Source organism: Artibeus jamaicensis, unplaced genomic scaffold (assembly GCF_021234435.1).
Source record: "Artibeus jamaicensis isolate MK-2021 breed Jamaican fruit bat unplaced genomic scaffold, CSHL_Jam_final scaffold_660, whole genome shotgun sequence".
Classification (NCBI taxonomy): domain Eukaryota; kingdom Metazoa; phylum Chordata; class Mammalia; order Chiroptera; family Phyllostomidae; genus Artibeus; species Artibeus jamaicensis.
The window spans coordinates 11,324,298-11,339,139 of record NW_026522052.1 but is presented as its reverse complement, the minus strand read 5'-3'; the positions used below and the strand labels follow the sequence as shown (position 1 = coordinate 11,339,139).

General features: G+C 41.0%; 1 protein-coding gene across 1 annotated transcript; it reads right to left on the bottom strand.

Annotated features, from left to right (window-relative positions):
- Positions 1-493: 493 nt before the first annotated feature.
- Positions 494-1,453, bottom strand: LOC128626562 (olfactory receptor 8B12-like). The gene has a single exon (XM_053659461.1). The coding sequence runs from the start codon at positions 1,445-1,447 to the stop codon at positions 494-496; it is 954 nt and encodes a 317-aa protein (XP_053515436.1). The 5' UTR covers positions 1,448-1,453.
- Positions 1,454-14,842: the final 13,389 nt, after the last annotated feature.

The window sequence follows — 14,842 nt, the reverse complement described above, 5'->3', positions numbered from 1 at the left end:
ACCTACTCAACAAAATTTTCACCTCTTATTCTCTTGCAAAATGTGATGTATAAAAATTGTGTTGTGCAAGTAGCATGAAATTACTGTCAATCCTTTTTTAATTAAGATGTACTAGGTCAACTAACTTGTGAAATGACATCTTCCAAGAAAGAGATGAGGCAAGAAAACATGGCCTAGAGGAAAACAAACTGAACTGAGATTCAAGCTGGGATTTCAGTCCCAGCTGTGCCACTGGGTAGTTTTTAATATATTTGGACTAGATGAAATGATTCTGAAGCCCCATTCAAATTTGCATACTGGATGATTGCAAAGACTATTTTCATAACACAAAGAAGAAAGAGTTGGGGTGATAGTGAGAGAAAATAAATTAATATGGGAAAGAGTTAAAATTTACTTTAAATATAGAATACAAAAGCATGAAGGTTGAATTCCTTATTGATGATGATGCTAAAATAATAAAAACACTCTAATTTAAAAATTCTCATCCCTTTTCTCAATTTCCGTTATTTTTCCAAGAAAAAGATATTCTTCCCAAGGTTTTCTTCATGGCTAATTTGACATCCTTATTCCTCAGGCTATAGATTAGTGGGTTCAACATTGGCACCACAACAGTATAGAATACAGTATAGACTTTGCCCTGGTCAAGGGGTATAATAGAAGGTGGTTTGAGATACATAAAAGCTCCTGAACCAAAGAAAAGACAAACTGCCATTATGTGAGAACTGCAGGTACTAAAGGCTTTAGATCTACCCTCAGTAGAACTAATGTGGAAAATGCTGGAAAGAATGAAGCCATAAGAGAGAAAAATGGTCACAATGGGCACCCCAATGTCAATGGCCACAACAGTAAAGACCACCAAAGTATTCATGTAAGAGCTATTGCAGGAGAGCTCAAGGAGGGGAAGGATGTCACACATATAATGATTGAGAAGGTTTTCTCCACAAAAGGTCAGAAACAGTATATTACCTGTATGTGCTATAGCCCCCAAAAAGCCCATCCCATAGACACACAGCAAAAGTAATACACACACCTGAGGAGACATAGTGACCGTGTATAACAGTGGTTTACAGATGGCCACATAACGGTCATAAGCCATTGCTGACAGGATGAAGCATTCAGAAATGACAAAGAAACAGAAGAAAAAGAGCTGAGTTATACATCCTGAGTAAGAGATGATGTTCTTCTTTGAGACAAAACTCATCAGCATTTGGGGGATGATGGTAGAGGAGTAACTGAAGTCAATGAAGGACAAGTTGAAGAGGAAAAAGTACATGGGAATATGAAGATGAGAGTTCAGCCCAATCAATGTTATCAAGCCCAGGTTACCGACCATGATTATCACATAGAAGCCTAGAAACAGAAAGAAGAGCGGGAGCCGGAATCCTGGCTGGTCCGTTAAGCCTGCGAAGATAAACTCTGTCACAAAGGAGGTGTTATCTGCTGCCATCCTCCTCTGGGACTGGCTGAGATGGAGAAAGAAAAGAGTTGCTCACACAGAGAGAGAAAAACAACACATTCCTGAGAGTGGTGTTTAAACAGGGAGTTGTGGAGCATAGAGTTGAGATGGCATCTCCTTTTTCCTGCATCTCTGTTTTTATAATCCTCACATAGCTTGAACCATCTTAGTAACTGTTGGTGGGAGAAATTATCCTCAAGAGAAAGGGCTCATCCGACTGAAAAGAAAATTCACAAAGCTCAGTTACGATGACCCTGCAACCTTCCAGTGACCCTCTTCTGGTACTGCCTGTCCTCTACAGTGCGGGGCCAATTTTTGTGTGACCTGGTTGGACCCTTCTCTGCAGTGCTGCTGTGAAGCAAATGCCAGTTGCCCTAGACTTTCCACCTTTGGTCAGTGCTGGTCAGAACAGGAAGATGAGGCTGAGTTGCCCTGAGTCTTTATCAGGAATGGCTGTGGAAATATTATGTAAAAATAATACTGGAGTAATAAGGTAAAGTTATTAACTAAACCCAATAAAAAAGAAACAATTGCTGAAAACTAACTAAACTAATGGCACTGTTCTAAGTGCTCTGGGCATTTTGGTTAAACCCACTGAACAGGTAAGGACACTGGGCACAAGTCCAAATTGTCAGCAGAGGGGAAATTCAGGCTGTCTGGCTCTGGGGTTCGAGTTTCGTACCCTAACCACTCTGCTAGAGCACAGACCAGGTCAGGCAGGCACTCGCCCTCATTCTGCCTGCAGTCACAGTGCTGGACTCTGCTGGCTCCCACTCATCTCTCTCATGGACGCTCAGATGGCCCTGGTGAGAGGAAGGGGACAACTCAGAGCTCAGACTGCTCTGCTTCTGCCTCTCTCCTTTAAAATTCAAAGCCTTTATTTTGTCTTGGTTCTCCTGTTGAGGTAAAGAACATGGTCTCTACGTCCTTTGTCCTGACCCTCCAGTTCAGCTTCCAGGGATGGGAGAACACCTTTATAAGGCCCAAACAGTGTTATTTTGGACTGGGGATCACAGTCACCTAGTTACAGGGGCTCTCTCAGGATCCCTGGTCCCTAAGGGAGAAGAAATGTTTGTTTATGCCCTTGATGGTGCCTGATGCGGCTTTTAATGGCCTTTCCTTCCATTCAGTTTACGTCTTTATAAGTACAATTAAGAACATGGCACTTGGAAAAAGATTTCTTGTACTGAGCTCTTACTGTATACTGACCACTGTTATCTGACCCAGTGCCCTAATCTGAAAAATCCAGAGCAATGCATACATAAATTTACTGTGTTTATTCCTCAGAACGACCTCATAGGGTAGACCTATTGGTCTCTACTAAAAATACATGAAAGAAACATGAAAGTGCACTGAAGGAAAGGAAAGCTAGGGAGGGGGACAGGACACAGGGGAGAGTGGCTAAACGGGAAGTGTTAGAGATTTCAGTTCAAATAGCAGGATCTGACAGTTGAGCATTGACTTGAGACAGACCTGGAAAGTCTTTGCTTAATAATAACACCAGTTACTCTAATGAAATGCTGGGTGTCATGCCTTAATGCGGCACCTTCCCTAAGAATCAGGGTTTTGCCCCTCACATTTATACAGTACTCCAGTCCACATTATCACTGTGGAGAAGGAAATTCTGACCAAATAACAGGGTAGAGTTAAGAGATCTTACTGAGGTTTTAGATAACCACAAGTCACACAGTGTAGATTTTTGGCTGAGACTGATATAAAGATTAAGAATAATTTATATGACAATTTGTATTCAACACCCTTTGCCAGGGGCCTTTCACAGAAAGGATGGCAAATTTTCTATTCAAAAAACAAATCTCTATTTGGGGAAGTTCAAGAGTTGGTTAGCTGATGAGTTCTGTATGTTTTTGGTCAGAGTTAAGGTCAGAAGTTCTTTGGGAGAAATTATGACAGTGGAACAGAAAGGCAGAACCCATCATCTTCCAGGCAAGTCCCACTGAAACCACTGCATGGGCCTGTGTGTGTGTCTGAGTGTGTACACATACAGAAGTGAGGACTTGCCCTACCCCCACTAAAGCTCAGCAGTGATGGTGCCTCATCTGCCTGTTTGCATGGAGAAGTGTTCACTGCCCAGATGATTATAATGAAACCCTGTCCCTGTTCTCAATTCTGCTACACATGTTGAAGAAATGGAGACAAACAATCCATTACCAAGAAACTAAAGTAAGAATCACAAGTATGTTCTCCTTAGGACCCAAGGTCAAAGAGGACCTTGGGGAATCACTACAATGTTCAGTTTCCTTTCAGAATCTCAGAGGGTTCCTGAAAGCATGTTGCAACACCAGGAAAATTTCTTCTGAGATCTTTGCCTTTTCAGAGCTGTTATCCATGGGAGCTTCAATTCCAGTGCATCAAGGTTTCATTTCAAGCGAACCAAGGCTTCTCTAAAGCTGTTTTGACTGTTGACTTGCTCCTATACAAGCAGAGAGAAACACAAATCAATATACTTAAGTTATTTTTTGTAGGTCTTTTATAATCTCGGTTAAGTTTATGCCTAAGTACTTTGGTTTTTTTTCTTGCTTTAGTAAATAGGATTTCTCCCCTAGTTTCTGTTTCTGCTATTTCATTGTTAATGCACAAAAATGCCATCGATTTTTGAATATTAACCTTGTATCCCACTACTATTCCAAATTCACTGATTGGGTCAGGTAGTTTTTGGGTAAAGACTGTAGAGTTTTCTATGTACACTATTATCTCATCTTCTGTAATGACACTTTTACTCCCTTCTTTCCAATTTGGGTGCCTTTTAGTGCTTTTTCTTCTTTTCTGATCCCTGTGGCTAGAACTTCCAGAACTACGTTCAGTAGGAGTAGTGAAAGCAGACAACCTTGTGTAGTTGCTGATCTTAAGGGGAAAGCTTTTAGTTTTTTCCCACTGGGGATAATGTTGGCTGTAGGTTTCTCATAGATGGCTTTTATTATGTTGAGGTATCCTCCCTGTAGTCTCAGTAGCTGAGTGTTTTTTTTTTTATCATAAATGGGTGCTGGATTTTATCAAAAGCTTTTTCATCATCTATTGATCTGATCATATGAATTTGTCCTTCATTATGTTTATGTGCAGTATTATGTTCATTGATTTGTGAATGTTGTAGCATCCTTGCAACCCTAGGATGAATCCCACTTGACCATCGTGTATGATCTTTTCATAGTATTTTCTTTTTTAAAGTATAGTTTTTGATTATGCCATTATACTTGTCCTATTCCCTTCCTTTTTTCCCTTCCACCCTGCACACTCCTTCCCCACCATTCCCCCTCTTTCATTTATGTCCATGTGTCATGAGTTCTTCAGATTCTATATTTCCCATACTATTTTTGACCTCTCCCCTGTCTATTTTCTATCTACCATCTATGCTACTTATTCTCTGTACCTTCTACCCCCTTCTCCTCCTACCACTGCCCTGTTGCTAACCTTCATTGTGATCTTCATTTCTATGGTTTTGTTCCTGTTCTAGTTGTTTGCTTAGTTTGTTTTAGTTTTAGGTGTGGTTGTTAATAACTGTCAGTTTGTTGTTTTTCCACTATTCATATTTTATCTTCTTTTTCTTAAATAATTTCCTTTAACATTTCATAAAATAAGGGCTTGATGATGATGAACTTCTCTAACTTGACCTTACCTGAGAAGCATGTTATTAGTCTTTCTATTCTAAATGAAAGCTTTGCTGGATAGAGCAATCTTGGATGTAGGTCTTTGGATTTCATGACTTGGAATACGTCTTTCCATCCCCTTCTTGCCTGTCATGTCTCTTTTGAGAAATCCACTGACAGTCTGATGGGAACTCCTTTGTAGGTGACTGTCCCCTTATCTCTTGCTGCTTCTAGGATTCTCTCCTTCATTTTCATCTTGGCTAATGTAATGATGATGTGCCTTGGTGTGTCCCTTCTTGGGTCCAACTTCTTTGGGACTCTCTGAGCTTCCTGGATTTCCTGGAAGTCTATCGCCTTTGCCAGATTGGGCAAGTTCTCCTTTATTATTTGTTCAAATAACTTTTCCACTAGCTGCTCTTCCTCTTGCCCTTCTGGTATCCCTGTAATTTTGGTGTTGGAACATTTAAAGATGTCCTGAAGGTTCCTAAGCCTCTCTTCACTTTTTTGAATTCTTGTTTCTTCATACTTTTCTGTTTGGTCCTTTTTTCCTTCCTTCTGCTCCACTCCCTTGATTTGAGTCCCAGTATCCTTCCCATCACTATTGATTCCCTGTGTATTTTGCTTCATTTCACTTAGTGAAGCCTTCATTTGTTCATCTAATTTGTGACTAAAATCAACCAGTTCTGTGAGCATCCTGATCACCAGTGCTTTAAACTGTGCATCTGATGGGTTGGCTATTACTTGGCTGCTTAGAGTTATCGGATCCTGGGGTTTGAGTTCTTCTTGAGCCATAATGTTTTGGTCTGTTCTCACCTGTTACATATGACGAGCAGAGCCCTAGGTGTTCACCAGGGTGGGGTGACTCAGGTTGCTGGGTTGCGACGCTGTATGTGTGGGTAGAGTTCAAGAGGGGCAATAGCGGTCTCCTCTGCTGCTTCCCATCAGCTGCTGGGGCCTGCATGGTTTGTCCCACTGCTCGCTCCTTCACCTGGTTTATCTGTGAGCAAATGTGTGCCCTCACTGGGTTCGCCCTTTCTACCCCACACCTGGGATCTGAAAACTGCTGCCTGTGTGCCTAGGTCTGTGAGGCAGATCTTTCCTCCCTGACCCCACTCTGCCGCTGGCTCCGACCCTCTTACCAGTCTGGCTGAACGGTTTGTTGTTGTCAGACTTTGGTATAGTACAATTTCTGTGTTTTGGTTGTGTTTTTGTTACTGAAACTTTGTTGTCTTTAAACTTGGTTGTGCAAGGAGGCAAAGTGTTTCCATCTTCACCGGAGGTCCCTGTTTTTGTTTGATTTTTTATTTTTATGGTAAGATCACTTAACATGTGATATATCCTCTTAACAATTTGTAAGTGCACAATACAGTATTGTTAACTAGAGGCTCTGCATCACATACCACATCTCTAGAATTTATTCATCTCGAATAACTGAAGCTTCATAGATGTTGAAAAATTGGAGAGGGCATAACACCTTTAAATTTGGGTCAGACAGAGTGACTCCTTCCACCTGGTGGCCTGATTCCTAGATTTCAGGACAGTAATCAAGTCTCATAAACATCAATGTGTGCTTACCTCTCAAGTGCCCCCTGCTGGGTTCTGGCTCACAACCCAGGTGTGTGCCCTGACTGGGAATCAAACCAGCAACCCTTTGGTTCATAGTCTGGTGCTCAATCCACTGAGCCACACCAGCCAGTAAAATGACAAGAAACTCACAACTATCAACAACTGAACACTTTTTAAAAAATGAAAACAAAAACTAAGCAAACATTAGAAGAGGAAGAGAATCAGAGAAATGACATCACATGGAGGGTTTTCAGGAGGGGTGCAGAGAGGCAGAATGAGGGAGGAAGGGTACAGGGAATAAGAAGCATAATTGGTAGGCATAAAATAGACAGGGAGAGCTTAAGAATGGTATAGGAAATAGAGAAGTCAAAGAACTTGGATGGCGGTGGACTAGGACGGAGCAGAGACCAGTTCCTAGTACAAAAGGGAGAGAAAGCTGTCCGATCAGAGGAGGTGAAACCAGCAAGCCAGCTGTTGCCAAGCATATATGAAAATAAGAGATCAGAAACCTCATCGGTCACAGAGGAACCAGACAGTAGGGAGACAGCAGCAGTACAGTAGTCTCTGGGATGGAGCAAAGAAAAACAGCCAGTGCAGGGTAGGGGAACCAGCGCCCTGTGGCTAGAGCCCAACAGCGCATGGGGCAGCCTTCAGTGCCCAGAGGGCTCCCTCCCTAGGATTTTTGGGCCAGGGGCCTGCCAAGTGGCCCAACCAGAGTGGAGCAGAGGTGATTTCAGTCTGTGCATAGCTCGGAGGTCCAGCACCTGGTGGGAACTGTGTCTGGGAGAGTGCCTAAAGGCGCCTGGGACAGCGTTCAGCGCCCAGACGGATCTCTCCCTGGGATTTTTCTGCCGGGCAGGCTGAGTGGCCCAGGCAAAGAGGTGTGGAAGAAATTTCAGCCTGTGCGCAATTTGGGGAACTAGTCGCTCCACAGGCAGTGTGTCTGGGCAAGTGCCTGAGGGCGCCTAGGCCAACGTTCAGTGCCCGGAAAGCTCCCTCCCTAGGATTTTTGGGCCTGAACCAGCCAAGAGACCCAACCAGAGAGGAGCAGAGGAGATTTCAGCCTGCACACAGTCTGGGTCCAGCGCCCGGCCTGGTGCTGCTCCATCCCTAGGTTTTTTTTGGCAGAGGTTGTCCAGGGGACCAGACAAACACAGGAGCAGAAGGGATACACACCATGCAGCGTGCCATGACGTGCACACAGAGTTTCTAGGTCGGCACCCAGTCCTCAGATCGGCTCCTGGCTTCCAGTCCACCCCCCTCAGACTATCTGGAAGCCCTGGGCGCTGAGGGGTGCTGGGAAAAGAGCTGAGACCCTCAACCCCCTCCCTTTCTGGACAAGCAAGGTGGGGTGCCAGGAGAGACTTGTTTGATAGAGTTTGCGGAGAGGGTGCGGAGGACAAAGGGCCCCAACCAAGGACTCTGTGGTTGCCAGCCCAAGAGAACTCAGAGGTGCAGCCTGGGGATCTGAATCCAGTAGACACGGCAGCCTGGTCTGCTTCACACCCGGCTAGGCAGTGAGCCCAGGACTGGGCAGAGGGCCGGGGGCTTCCCAACTGAACGGGGGCAGGTCTGTGCTCAATCCCGAGGGAACCAGGCAACTAGGCCGGTGCAGGTCCCCGCAAACACAGCAAACCAGCCTATGACGGTAATCCCTGGGAGGGGAGCGCTGTGAGGAAGTCCTAGTTCCCCATTGTAGGGAGCTGGGGGAGAGGCGCCAAGTGTCTGGATCCTGAGAGGGGCGGGCTCAAAAAATCACAACAATCGACCCTCAGCCAACTGAAACCAGAAAAACCGGTTCGGCTAGTTTGAAGTCAACAACTGACATTTCCTTTTCTGATGTTGTTTTTGAGAGATTATTTTTGTTTGTGCGTTTTTTGTTCTTTGGTTTTTTTTTTAACTTTATTTTATTTTTATTCTTTCTTTTTTTTTTTACCTTTCTTCCTTCTCCATTCCTTTTCTTTATCTTTTTGCTTTTTTAAAGTGATCTGTTATTTCTTTTAAATTTGATTACTGTTTCATCTTTCCATACTTTTGTCCTCTTTTCCCGGATTTTCTGTTTTATTTCTTTTTCTTTTCTTTCTAAACTTATTGCTCTTTCTTCCATTCCCCTACCATTTTTTTCTTTCTTCCTTTTATTTCTTTCCTTATCATTTCTTTCTTTTACCCACAAGAGTCACAATCAACTTGAAAATATGAAAAGACCAGAGCTGGACCCATAGAAGAGGCCTCCCAATAGTAGAGTCAGAGAGACAAATTGCACATTGTTGTAGGAGAGAAGCCACAAGTTGCTGCATATTTGAGTAGGTGGAAGCAGAGAAAAACAGGATAACTAAAAGAGACTGCCCCACTGAAATTCACAGACATTCCACCACAAAAGTTCACACCATAAACCCAGGGTGTCAAAACAGATTAATCTAAGAAGCTGAGGCTAACAAGAAGAGTCTCACAAACAATGGGAAGACAAAGAAACAATCCCCCAATGAAAGGAAAGGAGGAACCCTCAGAAAGAATGTTAGATGAAATAGAGGCAAGTCAACTATCAGATACTGAATTCAAAGCACTGGTTATCAGGAAGTTCAAAGAGCTCACAATCAGCTACCAGAAACTACAGGGGAGCTGTAATGATCTCACTGAGAACTATATCAACATGAAAAAGGAAATGGAAATTATTAGCAAGGGCCAAGAGAAAATGAAGAATACAATTTCTGAATTAAAAAACACAGTGGAAAGCATTAAAAATAGGATGGATGAAACAGAAGATCGGATTAGTGAATTGGAGGACAAAGTAGAAAGCATCTCACAGAAAGAACAGGAAAGGGAAAAGAGGCTAAGAAAGAATGAAGAGAGATTAAGAGAAATGCAAGACAATATGAAACGTAAAAATATCCGAATAATAGGAATACCAGAAGGAGAAGAAGAAGAACAAGGGATAGAAAACAAATTTGAAAGAGTAATGAGAGAAAATTTCCCTAATTTGATAAAAGAAAAAGTCACACAAATTCAGGAATCACACAGAGTCCCATTCAAGAGGAACCCAAAGAGGCCCACTTCAAGACACATCATCATTAAAATGGCAAAATTACAAGACGAAGAGAGAATCTTAAAGGCAGCAAGGGAGAAAAAAGAAATAACATACAAGGGCATCCAAATAAGGTTAGCCACTGACTTATCAATGGAAACACTCCAAGCAGGAAGAGAATAGCAAGAAATATTCCAAGTAATGAGAACCAGAGGCTTACAACCAAGGCTAGTTTACCCAGCAAGGCTCTCAATCAAGATAGAAGGCCAAATAAAGAGCTTCCAAGACAAAAGAAGTCTAAAAGAATTTGCTGCCACCAAGCCAGCTCTACAAGAAATACTAAAAGGTCTGATTTAAGGAAAGGAAGGAAAAGAGAGAGACAGAGAGGAACACAGGTACAAAAATGGCAATGAATAAGTACCTATCAATAATAACCTTAAACGTAAATGGATTAAATGCTCCAATCAAAAGACACAGAATAGCGTCAATGGATAAGAAAGTATGACCCACACATATGCTGCCTACAAGAGACCCACCTCAGGACAAAAGACCATCACAGACTAAAAGTGAAAGGCTGGAAACAAATTTTCCAAGCAAATGGACAAGAAAAAGAAAGCTGGGGTAGCAATTCTCATATGAGACAAAATAGACTTCAAAAAAAGAGCCATAAAGAGTGACCCAGAACGTCACTTCATAATGCTCAAGGGAAGAATCCACCAAGAAGACATTAACATCATAAATATATATATGCACCCAACATAGGAGCACCAAAATATATAAGGAAAATCTTAGAGGAATTCAAGAAAGATATAGACAGCAACACAATTATAGTGGGGGATTTTAACACCCCACTATCAAAAATGGACAGATCTTCCAAACAAAATATCAACAAAGACATTGTGGCATTAAACAACACCCTTGATGAAATGGACCTAACTGATATATACAGAGCTCTTCACCCCAAAGAAGCTAAATACACATTCTTTTCAAATGCATATGGAACATTTTCAAAGATAGGCCACATGATAGGACACAAAACAAGCCTCAACAAATTCAAGAATATTGAAATCATACAAAGCATTTTCTCTGACCACAAGGGACTGAAACTGGAAACCAACCCCAAAGGAAAAAACCCAAAACACCCAAAATCATGGAGACTGAATGGTATGCTATTAAACAACGAATGGGTCAAGAATGAAATTAGGGAAGAAATCAGTAAGTTTCTGGAAACAAATAAAAACGATCTCAGAACAACCCAAAACTTATGGGACACAGCGAAGGTAGTCCTGAGAGGGAAGTTTATAGCAATACAGGCCTACCTAAAAAAAACAGAAACATTTCAAACAAATGACCTTACTCTACGCCTGCAAGAACTCGAGGAACAACAACAAAAACAGCCCAAAGCAAGTAGAAGGAAGGAAATAACTAAGATCAGAGCAGAACTAAATGACATAGAGACTAAAGGCACAATCCTAAAGATCAATGAATCCAGGAGTTGGTTCTTTGAAAACATAAACAGAATAGACAAGCCTTTAAGTAGGCTCATCAACAAAAGAAAGGAAGGGACACAAATAAACACAATCAGAAATGAAAGAGGAGAGATTACAACTGATACCACAGAAATAGAAAGGATTGTAAGAAATTACTATGAAGAACTGTATGCAGAGAAATTTGAGAACCTAGGGGAAATGGACACATTTCTAGAAAAATGTAATCTCCCAAAACTCAATGAAAAAGAAGTAGAACACCTGAATAGACCAATAACAGCAAAAGAAATTGAAGCAGTAATAAAAAAACTCCCATCACACAAAAGCCCCGGACCAGATGGGTTCACAGGAGAATTCTACAAAGCATTTAAGGAAGAGCTAACCCCCATTCTTCACAGACTATTCCAAAAAATGCAAAAGGATAGAAAACTCCCAAACTCCTTTTATGAAGCCAGCATCATCCTAATTCCACAACCAGATAGAGATACAACAAAGAAAGAAAACTTCAGGCCAATATTGCTGATGAACATAGATGCTAAAATCCTCAACAAAATATTGGCAAATCGCATCCAACAATATATCCAAAAGATTATACACCATGACCAAGTGGGATTCATCCCAGGGATGCAAGGATGGTTCAATATTCATGAATCAGTAAATGTAATTCATCACATAAACAAAAGCAAAGACAAAAACCACATGATCATATCAATAGATGAGGAAAAAGCTTTTGATAAGATACAACACCCATTTATGATAAAAACACTCAGCAAAGTGGGAATAGAGGGAGCATTCCTCAATATAATAAAGGCCATTTATGAGAGACCTACAGCCAATATCATACTCAATGGGCAAAAACTAAAAGCTTTTCCACTAAGATCAGGAACAAGACAAGGATGTCCACTTTCACCACTTCTATTCAATATAGTATTAGAAGTTTTAGCCACAGCGATCAGGCAGGAAAAGGAAATAAAAGGCATCCAAATAGCAAAGGAGGAAGCAAAACTGTCACTGTTTGCAGATGACATGACAGTGTACATCGATAATCCTATAGAATCTACCCAAAAACTGCTCAAACTCATTAATGAATTTGGCAAAACAGCAGGATACAAAGTCATTATCCAGAAATCAAAGGCATTTTTGTATGCTAACAATGAATCAGCAGAAGCTGAAATCAAGGAAAACATCCCATTCGATATAGCAAAAAGAAAAATAAAATATCTGGGAATAAACCTAACAAAGGAGGTAAAAGACCTGTATGCAGAAAACTACACAGCACTGAAGAAAGAAACCAAGGAAGACACAAACAAATGGAAACATATACCTTGTTCATGGATTAGAAGAATTAACATCATCAAAATGTCCATACTACCCAAAGCAATATACAGATTCAATGCAATACCTATTAAAGTACCAATGGCGTATTTCACAGACATAGAACAAACACTTCAAAAATTTATATGGAATTATAAATGAGACTGAATAGCAGCTGCTCTTTTGAGACAGAAGAACAAAGTAGGAGGGATCACAATACCTGGTATTAAACTGTATTGCAAGGCCACTGTATTCAAAACAGCCTGGTACTGGCATAAAAACAGGCACATAGACCAATGGAACAGAACAGAGAGCCCAGAAATCAACCCAACCCTCTACAGTAAATTAATATTTGACAAAGGGGGCAGTAACATAAAATGGAGTAAAGATAGCCTCTTTAGCAAATGGTGTTGGGAGAACTGGACAGCTACGAGCAAAAAAATGAAACTTGAGCACCAACTTATGCCATACACCAAAATAAATTCAAGGTGGATAAAAGACTTAAATATAAGCCGTGACACCAATAAAGTCCTAGAGGAGAACATTGGCAATAAAATCTCAGATATTCCACGCAGCAACATTTTTACTGACATGTCCCCTAGAGCAAGGAATATAAAGGAAAGAATAAACAAATGGAATCTCATCAAAATAAAAAGCTTCTGCATGGCTAAAAAAAACAGTATTAAATTAAAAAGACAACCAACTGAATGGGAAAACATATTTGCCAAAGATACCTCAGACAAAGGTTTAATCTCCAAAATATACAAAGAACTTACACGACTACACTCTAGGAAGACATCGAACCCAATTAAAAAATGGGAAAAGGACTTGAACAGACACTTCTCTAAAGAGGACATACAGAATATCCAGAGACACATGAAGAGATGCTCAATATCGTTACCTATCAGAGAGATGCAAATTAAAACCACAATGAGATACCACTTTACACCAGTCAGGATGGCTATCATAAACAAAGCAACAAACAACAAATGTTGGAGAGGTTGTGGGGAAAAGGGGTCCTTAGTTCACTGTTGGTGGGATTGCAGACTGGTACAACCATTATGGAAAACAGTATGGAATTTTCTCAGAAAAATAAAAATTGACCTGCCTTTTGACCCAGCAATTCCACTGCTGGGATTATATCCTAAGAATCCTAAAACATCAATATCAAAGAACCTATGCACCATAATGTTCATAGCAGCATAATTTACAATAGCCAAGAGTTGGAAGCAACCTAGGTGCCCATCAGTAAATGAATGGATCCAAAAATTGTGGTACATATACACAATGGAATTCTATGCTGCAGAGAGAAAGAAGGAGCTACTACCTTTTGCAACAACATGGATGGAACTGGAAAGCATTATGCTGAGTGAAATAGGCCAGGTGCTGAAAGACAAATACAATATGATCTCACCTTTAACAGGAAGCTAAACAACAAAAGAAACAAGCAAGCAGGGAAAAAAAAAACAAAGACACTGAAATAGAGAACAAGAGGATAGTGACCAGAGGGGAGAAGGAAGGGAAGTTAAGGGGAAGAAGGGGGAGGGATTTGGAGGAACAAATAGTAAGGACACAGGGACGAGAACTAAGGGGGGTGGAAATGGGAGGGAGGTGGGGAGCAAGGGGCGGGGGAGGCTGGGATGGGAAAAATAGAGAAAAAAAGTGTACTTGAAAAATAACTAAATAAAATTAAAAAAATAAATAAAAAAAAATTGTGGTACATATACACAATGGAATTCTATGCAGCAGAGAGAAAGAAGGAGCTACTGCCTTTTGCAACAACATGGATGGAACTTGAAAGCATTATGCTGAGTGAAATAGGCCAGGCATTGAAGGACAAATACCATATGATCTCATCTTTGACAGGGAGCTAAAGAATAAAACAAACAAGCAAACAGAATAAAAACAAAGACACTGAAGTAGAGAACAAGTGGGCATCGACCAGAGGGGAGAGGGAAGGGAATTTAAGGGGAAAAAGGGGGAGGGATTTTGAGGAACTAGTATGAAAGACACAGGGATGAGGACTGGGGGGTGGGGAATGGGAGAGAGGAGGGAGACCAGGCTGGGGGGTGGGATGGGAGAAATAGATAAAAAAAAATGTACTTGAAAACTAAATAAAATTTAATAAAAAAGAAGTCAAAGAACTTGTATGTACAACCAATAGACATGAACAAAGCAGGGGGAGGCTGGAGGGTTTCTGGGTATATAGCACAAAGAATATAAAGGGGGAAAATGGGAAAACTTTAATAGCATAATCAATAAACTATATCTTTTAAAAAGGAAAGCAAACTCACATAAATTGGAGCAGAACTAGGGGTACCAGGATGTTCTGAAAATCAGATGTGAAGTCTCATTGGCACTGATTGGTCAGGTTTTGAAATATAAGTGCATCTGA

Coding starts and splice junctions, on each gene's coding strand:
- LOC128626562 (XM_053659461.1), bottom strand. CDS start 1,447: ATGGCAGCAGATAACACCTCCTTTGTGACAGAGTTTATCTTCGCAGGC.